This window comes from Lissotriton vulgaris, chromosome 1_1 (genome assembly GCF_964263255.1).
Source record: "Lissotriton vulgaris chromosome 1_1, aLisVul1.2, whole genome shotgun sequence".
Lineage (NCBI taxonomy): Eukaryota > Metazoa > Chordata > Amphibia > Caudata > Salamandridae > Lissotriton > Lissotriton vulgaris.
In genome coordinates this window covers 1,054,439,060-1,054,461,172 of record NC_141685.1, presented here as the reverse complement: position 1 = coordinate 1,054,461,172, position 22,113 = coordinate 1,054,439,060, and the positions used below count along the sequence as shown (strand labels likewise).

Sequence of the window (22,113 nt, the reverse complement as noted above, 5' to 3'; positions counted from 1 at the left end):
TGACCTCTGCTTCCAGGTCTGCCTCCTCTAACCAGTGAGCCACACTTCTCCACGAGGTGATAGCTGATCCTACCACCAACCGTCCGCTCATGATCTTGAAAGGCCGGACTAGGAAGGTTTGGAGGTGGCAGGGGAAGGAGTGGACTGATTCGACCTCTGGCTGCCTGAACCACAGGGTCGAAAGGAGCCATGCCCATGGCTGCCCAAAGGTTGCTGAACTTGCATGGTGTTCTGGCTGGGATATGGCTGGCACGACTAAAAGCCCCTTCTGTGGCCACGGAAGGGGCGAAATGAAGACATGTGGTCATGGAGAGGCCCAAGGACTTGGGTGTAGCCAATGAGTCCTCAAAGCGCTCCAGGGCCATGTCGGCCTGGTCTATGAAGACAGGGGTGCCATGAAAGGGCATGTCCTTAAGGGAAGCCTGGACATCACCAGAAAAGCCAGAAGCTTTCAGCTAGGCGTGGCATCGAATAGCTACCGTTGATGACATCTATCTGCCCAGTCTGTGGTGTCAGGCCCACAAAGAATGGTACACTTTGACTCATCCCTCCCCTCTGATACTTCTTGGGAGAGAATGGCCCTGGCCTCCTCCGGGGCCTGGGCAACAATAGTGCAACAGTTTCCCCACAAAGGGTGGGCGTAACAGCCCAATAGGCATGCAGTGTTCATCGACTGCAATGCAAGGCTGGTGGAGGAAAAAATGTTCTAGCTATCCAGCCTCTTAGTTTCCTGTCCAGGGGTGCGGAAAGGAATACGCCTTGTCAGGTACAGGCAGTCTTGGACCACCCAGCTCTCAGGGGTAGGGTTGCTGGTGAAGAATTTTGGGTTCCCGGTGCTGGACGATGGCGGCGGGCGATAATCCTATTCACAGGAGCACCTGTGCAGGCTTGGACCAGGTTCCCGAAGGACATCAGTCAAAGCCTCGTTGAAAGGCAGGAAAGGTTCTGAGGATGAGACACCCAGCTGCAGGATCACTGTCAAGATGCTAAAGGTCCAATACCTCAACTGCCCTTCTGACCACCATAGTATATGAATCTCTCTCCTCCATAGCCACAGAAGGGGGAGAAAGCAGGCCAGAATCTGTACAGGTATCCAGGCCACTGGCCTCACCCAATTCCTCATGCCAGTCCATTTCATGCTCAGGCTGGTCTTATAAAGGGTCCAGCGACCCCATCAATCTTCCTATAATCCTAACCCTTCAAAATAAGGCTGAAGAAATGTCCTAGGTTCGAAGGGTGCAGTCGGCACTGGAATCGGCGTTGGGGCGTTGGTAGGTGCGGATCCGGCTCCGGATCTTCATGGATAAGGATAGGGGTGGCGCCAGGAAACTTGGAGTGGGGGGTCAGCACCGGGAAAGGTTGGAGTGGCATGACCGGATCCACCACTGGATTCATTGAGGTGGCATCAGCGCCGCTGGCGCAGAACCCGATGTAGCTCCCTTTGAGCCTCCGGGGCCCTAAGGCGTGCTAGGAGGGTCAGGTCACCCAACAATGAGGCACATGGCGTAATAGAATTCTTTAGGCTGGGTGGGGTTGTTCTGGCTACTGGAAAGGCAGGGAAGTGGGGAGCCGGCCCTGATGCCGATTCCACTGAAGGAGGCCTAGAGGGTTGAGACTCCTCCGTCAAGTCGGCTGAGAGACGGGAAGAAGCTGAAGCACTCTTCGACTTCTAGGATTTCTTATGCCTCTTACCTGACTGCCCAAACTACTTCAAGAGGAAGGACGAGGATTTAGGACTCCGGAGAGGTGCCCAGACCTTCCTCTCAACCGGGACCGAGAACGAGACCTCTGGGGTGAATGGCGTGGAGCCCAGTGCCTGGCCAAAAACAGCTTACGGGACCACTCCCTCAAAGCCCTTGGAGCCATGGCTCAGCGCTCCAGGCACCAGAGACAAGTTCATTGTGGATCCGTCAGCGATATGGCAGGTGCCTCATGGTTTGAATCCAGAAGTCTTCATAGACATTGTAGAAAAACCAACACTCCAAAAATCGTCAACAAAACATCGAAAAAATCCTGTCAAAAAGTGACAGAGGGTAGCTCTCTTCACGGATCTGCGCTAGCTGGCGCTGAAAGAAAAGAACAGATGTCAGCACGCCGCGGCGTCGCCTATCGAGGCGACGCAGACATCACTTCCGTCGTGGATGATGCTGCCAACATCTCGCTCTCTATCAGAGCACATTCTTTAACTAACTTGCAGCCATGCTGCTGTACAAGCATGGCTAAAAGACATTGACAAAGCCAATAGCTCTCGCAAAAGCAAGACCTACTGGGTTTGCTAATTCTTGCTTGGTACAGCAGCTGATAAAGCCAGGAACGCAGACAGTATTTTATGAGTACAGGTGCCATGGCTTTCCTGCACCCAAAACTGCATACCCTCCTCCTCCAAGGTGGCCAAGACTATCCTCTGTGACTTAAACAGTATAAGTTTGGCACTGCTGTGCCATTAATGGAAAGCCAGCTGCTGCCAAACGGTTCACTGGATGAGAGCCAAACCATATGACTCTAAAAAAATAGAAAGTTATTGCCCGACTCATATTAGCTCAAATTGGTCAACTAGAAGAGCTAGGAAACTATTTGAGAGTTTCTTTCTTCTTGGGCCCTGAAAAGGCAGAAACGCATCCAAAGAGCCATTTAAACAGTTACATTGCTTCTTGCATTTATATTATTATGATGTAAAAATAAAATGAATATTAGAAGATCCAATAGGTCTGGCATTGTCTGTCAGCCTGTTGGCTTTGTCAATGCCTTTTGTGTCATTGTTTTTGTAAAACTCTATTGCGGGACATACCAGAATTAAAAATTTCCTAGCTAACGTAACAGAAAGTTTCAATTCTATTAAGGACTCGGAGGCGAGGATTATGCTTATCTTTCTTCACTTTATTGACAGCAGCCACATCAAAGTCAGACAACTACTATTCCCATGAACCATAGGGAATAAACATTAAAAATAATGGAGTGCCCACAAATAGAGTGTCCCATCCAGTGCACCAATCAGGAGTCCCCAAGGTGCTGATAGTCCTCTGTCTACAACCATGCTTCCTCTTTCGTCCTTTCGTCGCTCAGTCAGCCAATAACTTCACATCATGAATCTTGTTTATTCAAATCCCCTGGAAAATTAAGAGAAGGCGTAAGCGACAGGAGTGGTTAAGGTTTAAGCCTGATTAAAGAAAATATCTGGGCACAAACATAATCACAATACAGTCACATGAGTACAGTACAATAGTTGAAATTAACACCTTATTTACTCCAATATGAGGGAGGGAAAGCGACAACCTAGTTGTACCCTGGGTGGGATAATCCTCGCCTCCAAGTCCTTAATAGAATTGAAACTTTCTGTTACGTTAGCTAGGAAATTTTTCATTCTATGTCAGGACCGGAGGCGAGGATTATGCTTGTTTAAAGCTTGCTCATGACCAACTGAGCCATGTCAATAACCAGTCTGAAGTAAAACCGCTTAAAGGTAGAGTCTCAAGACCAATCCGCTGCATTCAGGATGTCTTCAAGACAAGCTCCCAGGGAAAAAGCTTTGGAGGCCATAGCTCCTCTGGTAGAATGAGCCCCAAAGGCTCGTAAATCGATGCCCGCTTCCTGCATGATCCAACTAACCCAACGGGCAATCGCGGGGGAAGACACCGCCTTATGAGGCTTTTTGAGCGCTATGAGCAACTGGCCTTCCCCAGGGGGCCTCAATTCTTCTGTCATCTCCTCGTAAGCTTTGAGGCATGCTACTACTCACAATTTTGGAGAGTCCGGAAAAGCAGGATAGGAGACAGAAGTCGTCCCACACTTTGTTCATCTACGTATGGTAAACGTGACACCGGTGGGAGAAAAAAATTCTCCCAGACACATCCAGGGCTCTAACGTCTGAAACTTGTCTACAAGAAATCAGACATAGAAGCATGGCTAGCTTTGCTGATAGTTCTTTCCTGGAGAGGAATCTATTTGGTTGCCAAGATTGAAAGAGGTTCAAAACCCTATTGACATCCCACAGCTGAGAGTAACGGGGTTCCGGGGGAAGCAAGAGCCGTATTCCCCGAAGGAGGCAACAAACCAAAGGATGTTCCCCGACAGGAGATCCATCCACCAAAACGTGACCAGCGGAAATGGCTGATCTGAAGGTACTGACGGTCCTATAGGCAAGACCGTCCTCATCTAAAGAGGCCAAAAAATTCAAGATGTTGGTCACATCAGTTGCCACTGAATTGAAACCCTGTCGCAGACACCAACGACACTACCGTCTCCAAGTGGATCGATAACGTTTGAGAGTGCTGTCTGTCCATGCCTTGGACAAGAAATTCTCAGCCACTCCCGAAAGGCCCGGGACCGCCCATCCTCCCCTGTAATCTGCCACACCATGAGAGTCAGGGAATGCTGCTCGATCAACGAGTGAGGACAGCCTTCCGGACTGAGTAGAAGAGTCGGAAAGAGGGGGAGTGGGATTGGAGAATCCCAATAAAGTTCCAGTAGAACTGGACACCAAACTTCAGACCTCCAGATCGGCGAAATGAGCACAATGGTCTCTTTCTGGCGACGAACCTGGGCTGAGACCCAAGTTAACATCGCAAACGGCGGAAAGGCATAGCCCGCTTCGGATTGCCATTCCTGGAGGAACTCATCCGTCTGCTCTGCCAGAGGGACCAGCCGCCAGCTGTAAAACCTGGGGAGCTGATGATCCAGGCGAGAGGCAAAGAGGTCTACCGAGAAAGGATCCCAGAGACTCTGGAGGTCCGCAAACACTCCCGAATGAAGTTTCCAGAAGCTCAGGTCGTGGAAGTGACAGGAGTGGAAATCCGCCACCTGATTGTCTTAGCCGGGTAGGTCCTCTGCCGTGGCGTAGATGTGATGGTCCAGGCAGTATTGCCATAAGTTCGCAGCCAGATCCGAAAGAGCTCTCGAGCTAGTGCCTCCCAAATGATTGATATACCGGACTGCAGAGACATTGTCCATTTTGAGAAGGACATAGGACTAAACCGAGTCCTTGGTCCAGCATTTGATCGCAAACGATCCGCCAAAAGTTCCAGACAGTTGATATGTAACTGTCGCTCCGAAGGAGACCAAACACCCCTGTTGTGAAATCGCCGCAAGTCGCGCCCCAACCGGATCTGCTTGTGTCAGATTCGATAACGATATCTGCAGCGGAACCGAAAATAGCTCGACCATTCCAGGCCTCCATGTTGGAGATCCACCACTGAAGCTCTTCCCTGGCCTCCGCTGTCAGACTCACCTTGTAGGAATAAGGTCGGCCCTTGCGGAGATGCGCCGATTTGAGTCGTTGAATCGCCCTGTAATGGAGCGGGCCAGGAAAAATTGCCTGGATGGAGGCCGACAGGAGGCCCACGATCCAAGCTAACTGTCTGAGGGAAATCTGAGCCATGGATAACGTCCTTCGAATCTCGTGGCGAATCTTCGTTGTTTTGCGCGTGAGAAGACTGAGAGTGGACTCCACTGAGTCTATTAAGAAATCTAAGAAAACTACTCTCTGGGAGGGAGTCAGGGTGGACTTGGTCTCGTTTATCACAAACCCCACGTTCTGAAGGAGATCCACTGCTGTCTGCAGATGACGAGAGAGGGTTCTGGGATCCTGCGCAATCAGCAGGATGTCGTCTAGATAGACAATGAGTTGCATGCCCGACGCTCGAAGGCGCTCTATCACTGGCCTCAAAACCTTGGTGAAACACCACAGGGCGGAGGAAAGGCCGAAAGGCAGGGTGGTAAACTCGTAAATCTTGTCTCGCCAGGGAAACTGAAGAAACTGGCGGTGCGGAGGAAAAATGAGAATCGACAAGTAAGCGTCCTTGAGGTTGAGACGCGCCATCCAGTCGCCCGGCCAGAGAATGTCCCGAAGGAGGTGTATTCCCTCCATCTTGAAATGGCGGTAAACCAGCCACTCGTTGAATTCTCTCAAGTTGATAACTGGGCACTGACCCCCATCCACTTTGTCCACCAGGAAGAGGTTGCTGAGGAAACCTCTGGGATGAGGCTGGGTTTCTAAAATCGCTCCCTTGAGGAGAGGTCTACCGAAAAAGGATCCCAGAGACTCTGGAGGTCCGCAAACACTCCCGGATGTAGTTTCCAGAAGCTCAGGTTGTGGAAGTGACGGGAGTGGAAATCCGCTACCTGATTGTCTTAGCCGGGTAGGTCCTCCGCCGTGACAGAGATGTGATGGTCCAGGCAGTATTGCCATAAGTTCGCCGCCAGATCCGAAAGAGCTCTCGAGCGAGTGCCTCCCAAATGATTGATATACCGGACTGCGGAGACATTGTCCATTTTGAGAAGGACATAGGACTAAACCGGGTCCTTGGTCCAGCATTTGATCGCAAACTATCCCGTCAAAAGTTCCAGACAGTTGATATGTAACTGTCGCTCCGAAGGAGACCACACACCCCCGTGTTGAAATCGCCGCAAGTCGCGCCCCAACCGGATCTGCTTGTGTCAGATTCGATAACGATATCTGCCGCGGAACCGAAAATGGCTCGACCATTTCGGGCCTCCATGTTGGAGAGCCACCACTGAAGCTCTTCCCTGGCCTCCGCTGTCAGATTCACCTTGTAGGAATAAGGGCGGCCCTTGCGGAGATGCGCCAATTTGAGTCGTTGTATCGCCCTGTAATGGAGCGGGCCGGGAAAAATTGACTGGATGGAGGCCGACAGGAGGCCCATGATCCAAGCTAACTGTCTGAGGGAAATCTGAGCCATGGATAACGCCCTTCGAATCTAGTGGCGAATCTTCGTTGTTTTGCGCGTGAGAAGACTGAGAGTGGACTCCACTGAGTCTATTAAGAAACCTAAGAAAACTACTCTCTGGGTGGGAGTCAGGGTGGACTTGGTCTCGTTTATCATGAACCCCACGTTCTTAAGGAGATCCACTGCTGTCTGCAGATGACGAGAGAGGGTTCTGGGATCCTGCGCAATCAGCAGGATGTCGTCTAGATAGACAATGAGTTGCATGCCCGACGCTGGAAGGCGCTCTATCACTGGCCTCAAAACCTTGGTGAAACACCAGAGGGCGGAGAAAAGGCCGAAAGGCAGGGTGGTAAACTCGTAAATCTTGTCTCGCCAGGGAAACTGAAGAAACCGGCGGTGCGGGGGAAAAATGAGAATCGACAAGTAAGCGTCCTTGAGGTCGAGACGTGCCATCCAGTCGCCCGGCCAGAGAATGTCCCGAAGGAGGTGTATTCCCTCCATCTTGAAGTGGCGGTAAACCAGCCACTCGTTGAATTCTCGCAAGTTGATAACCGGGCGCTGACCCCCATCCACTTTGTCCACCAGGAAGAGGTTGCTGAGGAAACCTCTGGGATGAGGCTGGGTTTCTAAAATCGCTCCCTTAAGGAGAAGGACCCGGACCTCTTAGTCAATCAAAACGGCATCTGCCTCAGAAAAACAAAGTGGGTGGGGGTTACCTGCAAAGGAGTTCCTAGGAACTCCATACGAAAGCCCTGTACTGTCTGCAGATACCCAAGCGTTCCCCGTGATAGAAGTCAACATTGGGAAAAAATGCGACAGACGGCCCCCCACTTTTAGAAGGGAAGAAGGGAGAACACTCACCGGACGAATTGAAGCCGCCTCCTCCTCTGCCACCACGGTTCTTGCTGCGTCGTCCACGGGTGGGGTAGAAAATTTCCAAAATGGGCCTGATCTTGGTACTGTACATGAGTGGAACCTTGCCCTCTGTTCTGATTTGGGCGGCCGGACGAGCGGCCCCTACCTCGTCCGGCCCCTCGGAAAACCCAGGGACGAAACACTTTCCGGATGGAAGTTTGCGCCCTATCCAGGGAGATAAAGGTGTTAACAAACCTCCTGAGCTCCTTGATAAAGGGCTCGCCAAAGATGCCTCCCTGGGCCACATGGCCTGCCTTGGTGTCCGCCAGGTCCCTAAGTTTAGGGTCAACCTTGATGAGGAGGGACCTGCGCCTGTCAGTGGAAAGTGCGCTATTGGCGTTTTCGAGGAATATCACAACCAAGGGAGCCCGAGACCTTCGCTTCTTCCGCCATATCCAAAATTTTGATGGCAGGCACAGTTTCAGGAATGGCGGCAACCTTCCCTTCCAAGGAATGGCGGGGACACTCTGCCCTAAGGCAATTCAGAGTGGCAGGTTTGAGCGTGCGGCAGATCCTGCTGACCACATATTGGGCGACTTTCTCAGAGGGGTCCCAGTCAGAGGAGCGCCGATGAAGCACATCGTCCGGGTCCAGCATGTCCGCACATACATTTGTCTCACTTGCGGCGGTGGCCGACTTAGAAGGTAACCAGGGGCGGGACTGTTCAGGAGAGGCGTCTGCGTCCCCCAGATCCCAGCCCGTTGAGGTGGAGGGCAAAGCTGATGGAGCCGGAGGGGGGTGGTTGGAGGAACAGAACTGGCCAGGAAAGCCTGTTTAAGGCGGGAGAATGCATCGGTACCCGTCCCAGCGTCTCTAGCCCGTTTGGGAGGAGGTGGTTGTGAATCAACGGCAGAATCACTGGGTGAGAGACCTGTGAAGGGGTTTTGCGCAGCTCTGGCCAGCCGTTCGCAAGCCTGGTCAATCTTGCGTGACAAGAGGGGTTATGGCCTGCTCCACAGCCTTGTGGATAGATTAATCGACAGCATCATAGAAATCCTCACCCCAGGGAAGGGCCGCTAACGGATTCTCTTCTCACTGTTCATCTTGGTAGACATCGTCATGAGAGGCCTCCATGAGGAAGGAAGTACAACGTGTCAAGTATGAAAGATAAAGACACAAGGAGGTAGACCTTAGACCTCAATCAAAGGAGGGCAGGGTGTCAGCTGGGAAATGGGCGGGCAGTGCTCGCAAACAGGGACCCAAACAGCCCTGGTGCTGAATATATTATATAATATATATATATATATATATATATATATATATATATATATATATATATATATATATATATATATATATATATATATATATATATAGTCGCTCCAAGGTTGTCCACCTTTTAGTAGCACATGAGCAGAAACTTGATTTATGTGTAGGTGAGGACGGGGATCCGCTTGTAGATGCCGCTCCGTAATGGATCTGCTAGCTGCGTTTCGAAGCTCCATATGCTTCTCTTCAGGGGCTTTAACGGAAGCGGTGTGCGCAACCGCTAACCCACTTCTCCATTTTCCATATGACACACCCACCAATGGGAGGCTCAAATGAGACTGTGTATTATGGGAAGTGTGGTGCGGAAAGCACACAAGCAAGTCCTGTATGGACCCCGCAAGTTGGCCCTCGAAGGAGGACAACCTTGGAGCGAGAATATATATATATATATATATATATATATATACGCATACATATATATATATATATATATATATATATATATATATATATATATACGAACAAAGTCCTGTGAGTGTGGCTCCCCACACGCTTTCCTCCTCCAGGTACAGATCTCTCTACACCAATAGATATATATATACACACACACACTGCTAGGTGGGTGGTGGGTCCCTGCAGCGAAGAACCGCTTACAGACCCTGCAGAACAGAGCATTGTTGGCCTAAAATATACAAACCCCCAAAGCAGATAGATTCTGCACTGCGGCTTAATAGCAGGTACAGACTCAAAAATCGGGCGTTCAAGGGGGCATGAGGCTTAAAAATAAAGGCAAATATCACACAGACCCGAGTCCGGGTGACAGAGCCGGCAGAACAATGCTCTGTCTCCTTTCGTAAAGCGCGGAAAAATCAGACGCGCTCGCTGCGTCAGAAACACCGATAGGCGCTCTCTGGCGGCGTCTTTTAGACACCGCAAGCTGGCACCAAGATACGGCCGCTAGGGAAAAAGGACTCCCACGGCCCAAGCGGATCGTCGAGTAGCGGCAATCCGCAACGAAAACCGACATAAACAACCCACAAGTAGACTGGCAACGCGCAGTAATAATACCACAAAAGAAATCGGGCGACGCGCGTCAGAGAAAATGGCGCGCCCTGTTGAAACCGCGCCTTGAGGAAACGGCAATCGCGGGGTGCTGCAAATCAACAACCGCGACAGGAGACAACCGAAGCCAAACACACAATACAATGCAGTAAGGATAATCCAGTTCAATTATAGGAGCACAATCAGTACCAAAGACATAGCAGTGCATGTAAAATCACACATATTACACAAGAGAAAAAAAGAGGTGACTTATCTTGGCAGCAAGCAGCGAAGAAAGAGGAAGCATGGTTGTAGATAGAGGACTATCAGCACCCGGGGGACTCCTAATTGATGCACTGGAGGGAACACTCTATGTGTGGACACACTATTGTTTTTTTGATGTGTATTTCCTATGATTCATGGGAAAGTAGTTGTTTGACTTTGAAGTGGCTGCTGTCAATAAAGTTAAGAAAGATCCACATAATTCTCGCCTCCAATCCCGACATAGAATCTCATCAACATTCAGAAACAAGCACAAATCAAGCTCCTCACAAACACTTTCAAGGCTTTACATAAAACTGGCCCAGCAGACCTCAACAATCGCATCTGCTAGCACAAATCTTCCAGACACTTCTGTTCGTCTGGACTCCTACTAACACTAATCCCACATATATGGAAAACTAGATTCGGCAACCGAGCCTTCTCCTATATTGTTCCTAAAGGGTGAAATGACCTGCAGCTACAGATAAGAGCCTCCTCGTCACTTCTTGAATTCTGTAAGAAGCTGAAGGCCTAGCTTTTCGAGTAGTACCATTTGACCCTAGGTTTGCCTAGACTCATACCTGCTCAGTGCCAGTATTCCTTCTGTGTGATAATGCGCTCTACAAATCTGCATAACATAACAACAGAAAGAAAACACAAGCACTCTCATGGAGTGCTGAATAAGAAAAAGTAGCTCTCTAAATTTGGGGAGGTGTGGCCTAGTGGCTAGAGCTGCCGACCTTGGATCTGACTGACCAGGTCCGACTCTCGGCCTCCGCTCTTGAATCAACATGGTGTAATTCTAGAAAGTTATCAAACACATTCAATTCGGTAAGATACTCAAAAACACAATATCCAATGGTAGTTGTTTTTGTAAAAAAATTGTACAATTTATTCAGTATAAAACTAATATATTCAATAACAATTTAAGTGCCTTAAAATACAGTGTTAAAAATCACATGAAGAGCAGGTTAAAAAACTTTTTTTTAAAAAGTTGTCGACGCAGCGTTTCGGTTTTATTATTGCACCTTCATCAGGACAAGGCTCTGGTCAAAAAGAAAAATATAATTAGAATCATACAGTGACTTATTTTTTGTTTTTTTAGACATTATTAGTCCAATATACACATTAGACCATCAGTGATCTTTATACGGTTAACAAAGTACATTTGGGGCACTGTATTTAAATAATCCAAAACATGTGGTTTTCTAGGGTTGAATCGTCACAGAAGGGGATATTATCACTAACAAAGGGCTTGCAGAAAAAAGTGCTTGAGAATTGCACAGCCAGGTACCTATCAATGTAGTACTTGCATACCTTGAGGTTTAAGGAAATGAATTTTCATCCTCTGTAATCAATTCGAGGTAGTTTTCATCACAATAGCATTCATCGTGAAAACACGTGCCACAAGCTTCGGCTTTGTGCAATTTGAATTTCTAAGGGTTGAAAAAGAGTCACAGGTTAGATTATAATGGGACTCCTGGTTGCTCATGAATTCAACGTAAAAAGGTAGATAACTGTTACCTTTAACTGTAAATATATTCTTATATAAAAGAGTTGAGAGAGCCACCGTTTCCTTATTGATGCTGGGATAAAGCTTTTAAACAGAAAGGACAGAATGTTTACTGTTTGTTTGTAAAAATACAGGGGCTATTTCACTCTACCAAGGGGATATATACAAATCTCACTCACCCTTAAATGTGGAAAGACGTAGCAACACGTAACTGGATACTCTTGACAACAGCGTTTTAAATTGCAAATTTGTCAATTGTCGCGTTCTGCTCCATCCGTCTCTATACGATGCGGAGTATTTGATTCTCCAGATCTATAATGTATAATTCAGAATTTTGAGCCATCGAAATTCTACACTTGCTAAATTTAATGGGACACTTGTTGGTGTTCAGTTATTTTTAATAGAGGGTTTCTATAAAGTACTATATTTTAATAAAGGATTTCTATAGAGAGCTATGTTTTAGTCAATTTATACTACTATTATCCAGGTTTCATATATATGATATTCTATACAAATATGTCCTTTTATTCTTGGGTTTTAACTGCCTGACGTTTATTAGCCTGGAACCTTTACTCTAAACGATTTACGAGGTAACAGCATACCTAAATTTTAAGGAGAGGTGAGTGTTTTTACAAGGATCTAATTGTTAACAAGTCTCTGGCGTATTTATTTGGTTCAAGACAAAGATTAGCAGACATGTTGTCCGTTCTGCCTATGTGTCTCCAGCTGAACGTGATACAATAATAGCTGGTGTCTAGTTATAGAAGAAAAACCTCTCTAAAACGATATTATACTTCCTATCGCTATCGTATCAATGCTAGTGAAGCACTATATAAAGGGTGCTAATTCTAATTAGACACCATGACTTGGTCCTCAACAGTACGGACCTCCTAATTACGTATAGGGCTAACACAGAAACATATTCACATAGCTTACCCGGACAGCGTGGTACGGCCTCCCTGCTCCACTCGGTTCTCTTTAGTCGGGATATTGACGGCCCTGATAGGGTTCTTGTTTATATGCGTAAGCGGATATTCGGTAAACCCGAGATTTCCTGCGTGTTATTGATGTCACTTCCTGTGCGACTTGTGTAAAAAATAAGTAAATAAACTACTCGGGTAGTTTCTAGGCCAAGAGTGCCATTTCTACATGAATGTAGATGAAAAGTCTTACTGTGATTATTATCGTTTTTATATTTATTAATGCTGCTGCGTTTCATAAACTATTTTTAATAATATTTTTGTTTTTAAAACTCGGCAATATTGATAACAATGTTGCTGGCAGCGCGAACAATGTCGCTCTTGATCGCTTCCCATGTGTTCAAATTTTGCATGGACTAGAATGTAGTCCATACCATGGATGGACGACTGTTATATGTATAATTATGACGTTATGATTTTGTTAGAAATATCGTCCATGTCAAGTTTATTAAAAAAATTATTTTAACAATTTTTTTTTAAACATTAAGGCCCAAAGGCAATATTTATTCCCAAAAGGTGATACTGGTAGTCTATTATTGCCCCAACATTTATTTATCATCACTGTGGACAACAAGTCTACCCTCCTAATGGAGCTATTTCATAGGGGCTGTGTTAGGTGTTGAAATCAGTCTGGCCATAATATACAGTTTGCTGTTATTAAGAAATTAATCATCGACCAAAAGGGAAAGGAACTGACTCATTTACAAAATGCGTTCCCAATCCGCCTTAGTATTTAGTCCTTTCTTGACAGTATTGAAGCGGGACATGTAGAATTGTTCTTGTTTCTTCCTGTCAACACCTAACACAACCCCTATGAAATAGCTCCATTAGGAGGGTAGACTTGTTATCCACGGTGATGATAAATAAATGTTGGGGCAATAATAGACTACCAGTATCACCTTTTGGGAATAAATATTGCCTTTGGGCCTTAATGTTTAAAAAAAAATTGTTAAAATAATTTTTTTAATAAACTTGACATGGACGATATTTCTAACAAAATCATAACGTCATAATTATACATATAACAGTCGTCCATCCATGGTATGGACTACATTCTAGTCCATGCAAAATTTGGACACATGGGAAGCGATCAAGAGCGACATCGTTATCGCTGCCAGCAACATTGTTATCAATATTGCCGAGTTTTAAAAACAAAAATATTATTAAAAATAGTTTATGAAACGCAGCAGCATTAATAAATATAAAAACAATAATAATCACAGTAAGACTTTTCATCTATATTCATGTAGAAATGGCACTCTTGGCCTAGAAACTACCCGAGTAGTTTATTTACTTATTTTTTACACAAGTCGCACAGGAAGTGACATCAATAACACACGGGAAATCTCGGGTTTACCGGATATCCGCTTACGCATATAAACAAGAACCCTATCAGGGCCGTCAATATCCCGACTAAAGAGAAATGAGTGGAGCAGGGAGGCCGTACCACACTGTCCGGGTAAGCTATGTGAATATGTTTCTGTGTTAGCCCTATACGTAATTAGGAGGACCGTACTGTTGAGGACCAAGTCGTGGTGTCTAATTAGAATTAGCACCCTTTCTATAGTGCTTCACTAGCATTGATACAATAGCGATAGGAAGTATAATATCGTTTTAGAGAGGTTTTTCTTCTATAACTAGACACCAGCTATTATTGTGTCATGTTCAGCTAGAGACACATAGGCAGGACGGACAACATGTCTGCTAATCTTTGTCTTGAAGCAAATAAATATGCCCGAGACTTGTTAACAATTAGATCCTTGTAAAAACACTCACCTCTCCTTAAAATTTAGGTATGCTGTTACCTCGTAAATCGTTTAGAGTAAAGGTTCCAGGCTAATAAACGGCAGGCAGTTAAAACCCAAGAATAAAAGGACATATTTGTATAGAATATCATATATATGAAACCTGGATAATAGTAGTATAAATTGACTAAAACATAGCTCTCTATAGAAATCCTTTATTAAAATATAGTACTTTATAGAAACCCTCTATTAAAAATAACTGAACACCAACAAGTGTACCATTAAATTTAGCAAGAGTAGAATTTCGATGGCTCAAAATTCTGAATTATACATTATGGATCTGGAAAATCAAATACTCCGCATCGTATAGAGACGGATGGAGCAGTACGCGACAATTGACAAATTTGCAATTTAAAACGCTGTTGTCAAGAGTATCCAGTTACGTGTTGCTACGTCTTTCCACATTTAAGGGTGAGTGAGATTTGTATATATCCCCTTGGTAGAGTGAAATAGCCCCTGTATTTTTACAAACAAACAGTAAACATTCTGTCCTGTTTAAAAGCTTTATCCCAGCATCAATAAGGAAACGGTGGCTCCCTCAACTCTTTTATATAAGAATATATTTACAGTTAAAGGTAATAGTTATCTACCTTTTTACGTTGAATTCATGAGCAACCAGGAGTCCCATTATAATCTAACCCGTGACTCCTTTTCAACCCTTAGAAATTCAAATTGCACTTAGCCGAAGCTAGTGGCACTTGTTTTCACGATGAATGCTATTGTGATGAAAACTACCTCGAATTGATTACAGAGGATGAAAATTCATTTCCTTAAACCTCAAGGTATGCAAGTACTACATTGATAGGTACCTGACTGTGCAATTCTCAAGCACTTTTTTCTGCAAGCCCTTTGTTAGTGATAATATCCCCTTCTGTGACGATTCAACCCTAGAAAACCACATGATTTGGATTATTTAAATACAGTGCCCCAAATGGCCTTTGTTAACCGTATAAAGATCCCTGATGGTCTAATGTGTATATTGGACCTATAATGTCTAAAAAAACAAAAAATAAATCACTCTATGATTCTAATTATATTTTTCTTTTTGACCAGAGCTTTGTCCTGATGAAGGTGCAATAATAAAACCGAAACGCTGCGTCGACAACTTTAAAAAAAAAAAGTTTTTTAACCTGCTCTTCATGTGATTTTTAACACTGTATCTTAAGGCACTTAAATTGTTATTGAATGTATTAGTTTTATACTGAATAAATTGTAAAATTTTTTTACAAAAACAACTACCATTGGATATTGTGTTTTTGAGTATCTTACCGAATTGAATGTGTTTGATAACATTGTGGTTCATACATTGATAGGCTTGAATGTTCATTAAGGGTGGTATTATCACAACATTTCCAAATCTGTGGTGAATAGGGACTCCCCATCTTTGTTTTTTTGACACTACTCCTTGTCCCTGATTGGATCTGTAAGGAGACCTCCCTTATTTCCTTGTCTTGTGATTCTAGAAAGGTCACATAATCTCCCTGCACTTAAAAGTGTGAATTGCATTTGTGTTATCCCTGCTTGGAATATCCAATCGTTTTCCATTTCCCCAAGTAATGTACCGCTCTGTTGCTGCCAAGCTAGGGTCAAGCTGTATAAATACATATCTATATATTCAATGAGAAAAAACAAAGTTTAAAGCAACATTATAGTTAAGTCAAATGTTCAGTAACAACGTCACGTTTTAAACAAAAAAAACACAGAAATGCACTAGTTATATTTATCTAAAGCCACTATAACTCTTGTCCCCGCCATGCCGAGTTTTCTCATCAATTATTTTAATTGCAAATGTTGCTGTGATATTATCAATGATGTCCTAGAAGATGCCATGAGTGATGTAATATGTGCGGTAATTAGCAGTGCATGGCGAAGGCGTGAGTCGCTTACCTGAGGTCACAAGTTAAAGTTACTTGAGATAACTATAAATGGTGAATTTCTGTGATTTTTTTTTTAAAGACCGTACATTGTTTTTGAAAATGTCACCAAACTATAATGTTACTTTAACCTTTGTTTTTTTCAATTAAATTTTTTTTTTTTTTTTAACGTGAAGTAACATTTTGTTACCATACCAACTACGGCAAGGGTGCTGCTAACCACTACAGGCAGCCAAGCTCACGCTCTGCACGGCCTTCGAATGTGCGCAGAGGGGGGTCTACAAACCGTCCCGAAGGCAATCAACCCTATGCAGGCTACCATCCCACACCACGCACAGCCTTTGGTGACGTGGCGTGGGTTGGCCTTCAAGCCCAGGGGACCCCATTCTCTGGGGCCAAATTCGACAAAAAATGCAAGGGGGCCAAAATGCCCTTCCTCCCTAACCCTATTGTTACTCCCTATACCCTGGTTCAGGTTTCACTATCGGTCGGTGCCTCTGGGCCTACCACGAATACCCACAAACAACACATTGGGGACACAGGGGAAGCCCCAGGCCCCCCACGGACTTAGCCGGCTCCCGTCTAGTGTCGGAGCCAGCATTGCTCCCACACGGATTGAGCAGCTAATTATGCTTGCTCCCTCGGGCAGGAGCAATATCTGTTCTTTTCGTCTGCCAGCATCAGTATGGGCAGGTATGAGATCCCTTGGGCCTTAAATAATATCTACACCACCACCACACCCTAGACCACCGGGGGCTTTTTTTAGAAATGCGAAAGAGCACACGTTTTTTGTAAAAACAAATTGTAGTGGATTTGCAAATTTTCTGTGAATTTGGGGCAACATTTAAAACAAATAAATGTTTTTGGCTCAAGGTGGAGACTCTCTGAGACCCCAACACCAGGCCTTAGGGGGGTCAGGGTATCCCTACCCTTCCCCTATGTCTTTCCTTAGCGTTTATTTTGGACTTAGGACTTGGTGGCAACTATCTCTTCTTTGCTTCGACCTTGTGGCAGTCAATCAGTTCCCAGCAGGAAACTCAGGGTCCCCAGATGTACAATTTTTTGAGCATTAATTGATCAAAAAACATCTGAACGGATTTACACCTAATCACAAAAACACTGTGACCAAGAACAAGCTTTCTGTCAAATTTGGTGTAAATCTATTCAGCGTTTGAGCTGTAGCTGTGTCTAATGTGTCTAATGTTCCTAGTGAAAAATGAATGAGGAAAACGCGTTTTGGGACCACCCTTTTTTCTCAGCCTTCGCTTGATGGATCACCCCCGAAACATCCAATGCGCAAACTAGTCAAAAAGCAGCACTTTCTTTTGCAAAGTTTAGTGGAGATTTATCAAATGGCACCAACATGTTTTGCAACACAAAAAAGGCATTTCCTATGAAACACAATCCTAACTAGAACTACACAGTGGCAACTATAACTAGCGCCCCTACTGCTTTTGACCTCACATGTTACATATTACATCACTCATTGAATATTCTATGACATAATTTATCACATCACTGACGACATCTCAAAATGACAAAACTGATGATATCATCAAATGAGTGTGTTAGTTTGGTTAATAGTTTACATAGTGGTATGTAACTACCATATCACTTTTCTACTGCCATTTTATGATTAATATAAGATGTCAGTAGGCCCCCCTCCCCAGCCCATTTAAAGGCTCCTGGGAACTCCGTTCCTGGTACCATGTTTGCTTGAGGGGAGGGCGGAGCTGTGCCCCCTTCACAAGCTGTTTTCGGCCCCAGGGCCCAATTACCTAATTACATGTTTTAGGGGAGGGGAGGGGGAGCATGGCCCCGCTCCCCAAGCAATATTCAGCCCAGGGAAATTCCTACCCCCAGGGCCCAATGCATTTAATAAGGAGGGGTGGGGCAAAAACCCCTCCCCACCCCGTAAGCCTTAATAAGGCCCTGGGACCCCATCCCCTACGGCTGTCATTTTAACAAAAGGGAGGGGGCCGCATCCCCTGGGGTCGGCTGACTTGCTGTGTCCCAGGGAGCCCACCCCCGGGACACAGTGACTTTCCTGCCTGCGCTGTGTCAGGCAGGGAAACATGTTTGTTCCCATTTGGCAGGAACATTTTCAAATCTCCTGTCAAACGGCAGCAAACACAAAGGTTGCTGTCAGCGTCTGGGAGCAGACATGCGATCTGTTTCCCGGCCCGCATTGATTCGGGCAGGGAAACAGAACAACAGACAGCTCCTACCCGGAGGGAGCAGAATAAATAGCTGCTCCTTCTGGGCGGGATCAATGCCGGCTTCTGCAGCATGCAGGGTCTGCAAGGGTCCTGGGGCTCCCCCCCCCCTGGGTCTGTGCAGTCCCCTTCCATGAACCGTTATAGGCCTGAGGACCCCATCCTCACGCCGTGCCTTATCCTTGAGTCTTAGTAGGCCCTAGGGAGCCCATACCCCAAGGCCAAATATATTAAAAAGGGTGAGGCTGGCCCTGCGTCCCCCCTCACCGAGCCTTATTAGGCCCGGGTAGCCCATTCCCCGGGGCAGTGTGTTATTTCTTTCGGGCCTTCTAAGGCCCCGGTGACCCCACCCTCCAGGGCCATTATTTATTTATTTATTTTTAAGAATCCCAAGCCTATTTTGGCGCCTGGGACCCCATTCCCTTGGGCCGTCAATTATTTTTTTTTAATGGGGAGGGGGTCGCGTGGCCCTCCTACCCGAGCCTATTTCAGAAAAAAAGGGCAAAGCAACATTATAGTTAGGTAAAAATGTCAGTGACAACATTAACGTTTGAACTTATAAAAACACAGAAATTAACCACTTGTTAGCACAGATAACTATATAGCTTTTGCCCCTATGCACTGCGCATTACCCATATATTACATCACTCATAACATGTTCTGTGACATAGTTTGAGACATCACTGACGACATCTCAAATGATATCACTGATGACATAATCCAAGCTGGTTTGGTACACATTACTCTATAAACTAGTGTGGCATTAGAGGCCTGAATGTAAATACAAAATAGCTGAGAATAATATGAAGCATCATTTATGCCATCACAGATACAACTCTCTTAGGTGTAGCAAGCATGAGTTATGTGCAACACTGACCCAATACCATACACTTCATAGGTAGACTAGTTCACATTAACAATCATAGATATCTTCAAAACTCTCATTAAACAAAGTGTTCAATCTGAATACAACTGTTGGGAGAAAGCCAAATTCCTGAAGATACTGTCTGTTCCAAATTGAATGCACTACTATGGACAGCTTTTAAATGTATTAAACCAATCACAAACATCATACCTACAAAGGGAAATTAAGTTGGTATACTTATAGAGAAATGGGTACTGTAAACAGTGTTCACTGTATGGAGAGTTCACTCTGTACCACACTGTTTGTAGACAGTGAAACTCTCATAAGAAATACACCACAGAGTATTAAAAGAACAGTGTACACTCCATACAACACTTGTCAAAAATACATTATTCACTTTAAATAACCATGGTCTGAAGGTTCTAAAGACTATACTACCTGTAGCCTTCATAGAGTGGTGACACCTTTACAGATAGCCCATCTTCTGAAGCAAAAGAAGCACATGTATATACATTAGTACCTGGTGCACCCAGTCTTCTATGTTATGTAGAAACTGTCATGCTAAAACAAATCTGTTTAATAATTCGAGGCAGCTTACAATACTTAGTATCCATACGCAGAACCTTTGCACTGATGGAAAATTTTCGACAGAAGCAAAAAACTTGTGTGCAACATGGAGGACACAACTGTTATCTGCACACAAAGTTACTATTCAATACAAAGATATCTAATATGTTCAATACCTCTAAACACCTATGATGCATTAGAAGTGCATGCGTTTTGTGAACACTTACACCCATTAGCTGGACACAGGCAGTACAAAATTAGGTAGAAAAGCAATATGGTAGCTACCCACCACTATGTAAACTGTAAAATGAACTTGCACACTCATTGGATGAAGTCGTCAGTGATGTCATCAATGATGTAATTTGAGATGTCGTCAGTGATGTCATGAATGATGTCATAGAACATGCCATGAGTGATGCAACATGTCATGTCATAAGCAGTACATGGCGGGGCGCAAGTTGTAGTAAGCCTGCAAACTAAATGGGGAAATTCTGGGCGTTTTATGTTCAAAACGTTAACGTTGTTACTGAGATTCACCTATGACGTCAGTTCTTTATCTAATTACCCAGTGGCGGTTAAAAAATTCACCTATTATGTTGCTTTAACTTTTGATTTTTTCTGTGAATATATCCGAACATACATATATGTGAACGGTACCTACAAGCACATCCCACAGTAATTACAAATGTAAACACGACGGAGCACAGAGAATAATTCCCAGGGCACATTACTCAACCCTAATTGGAAACTACTGCCATAAAGTCCTGGTCCCCAAACATAAGTGCAGGTGGTGATCACCAGCACAAATAAGTACTGAGCACTCTGCTCCAGGGATGGTGATTATGTGCCTGTGTTTGGTGGTGGCTGGCACCAGCACTTATTTTGGGGGCCCAGGCTCTAGTTTCAACCATCCGACTTTGACCTGCAGCAAAAGAGACAAAGACAGAAAATAGAGAGTTAAGAAGGAATAGAAAGATAAGAATACTGGGACAATAGGAGATATCAAGGATGAAAAAGAATCTGCACGAAAAAGGCATGAGCTGAGATCAAGACTAAGTTGCTGTGGTATCCGGCAATCTCTACATTCAGCAGCAGGCTCCTAGGAAAAACGTTAGGCCCTTATACTTATTTATTACAAATTAAGCACAGCTGCGGGTGTAGAGAAGATATGCGTGTTCTAGGGATAGCAAGGTGTATGGATTGGAGCATATCTTCCTTGGATAGAACGCGCTCTGGATCAGGGTTGAAACTTCTAGGGACTGCGGAAAAGGACCGGGTGGTTTTGGGGAGAAGCACTGTGCAAAAGGTCTTAAATTCTCCTAACATCCTCTTTCTATTGCCATTGCAGGGGGATGATATGTGCGAGGAGGTGCCAGATTTCGCAGCCCCCCCTCAGAAGTTGATTTCCGAGCACACACTCACTAAGCGTTGCAAAGAGAGGGATGGCCAATAGCGAGGGGCCCACAGCACACATGGAGTACGGCCATGCTAAATGATCTGCCAGAGTGCACAGCTGCCTGTCTTCACTTTATTCAAATTCCTTGTTGGAAAGAAGCTAAACTATAATAAAAAACGGTTTAACCTTCGAGGCTCTACTCTGAGTTTCAATATGACTTATTTGAAGTGCTATACCATTGTCGCAGTGTGATTGATTTGAGTGTTTGTGTTATTTCGCAAAATGTTCCTGTTGGCCAAAGGGCGTCCTGCTGCTCGGAGGAGAATGGCTCTAGCAGGTTAGTTAAACCTAGCTTTCAATTACCTTTGAAAAAGAGAGGGGCAAGAGATGTTATTGATGAAAGGAGGTAGAGCGATCGAGTGTCTAGCAGACATATAGAAGAAAGTGCTTTAAGTGTATCACCACCTGGTTAGGCGAAACAGAGCATAAGGAACCTGAAGAACTGTAGCATACAAAACATCTTAAAGAGATGACATGGGTTCAGAATTATTGAGGGCTCGATGACCTAGACCGAAAGCTTTCATCAAAACAGCCCATTTGTGGATGGGAAGCCAATGAATTTCCAATGATGTGGAACCACCAACAAACATGCAGTAGGTTCAAGATAGGGTTGTCAGATGCATTTTGAATGGCCTGTAAACAGTGTGAGATACACTGGTAAACCAAGATAGAGTTCCCATAGTCAAGGCGAGGGGCGATTAAAGGCTGAACCACCTCGTAAACTAAGA

General features: G+C 45.0%; 1 protein-coding gene across 1 annotated transcript in view; it reads left to right on the top strand.

Annotated features, from left to right (window-relative positions):
• Positions 1-21,382, top strand: part of LOC147748527 (uncharacterized) — a 567,546-nt gene extending 546,164 nt beyond the window's left edge. Inside the window, exon 10 of the mRNA XM_086936452.1 lies at positions 21,278-21,382. Coding sequence (XP_086792578.1) covers positions 21,278-21,382 — 105 coding nt within the window. The remainder of the gene's footprint in view (positions 1-21,277) is intronic.
• Positions 21,383-22,113: the final 731 nt, after the last annotated feature.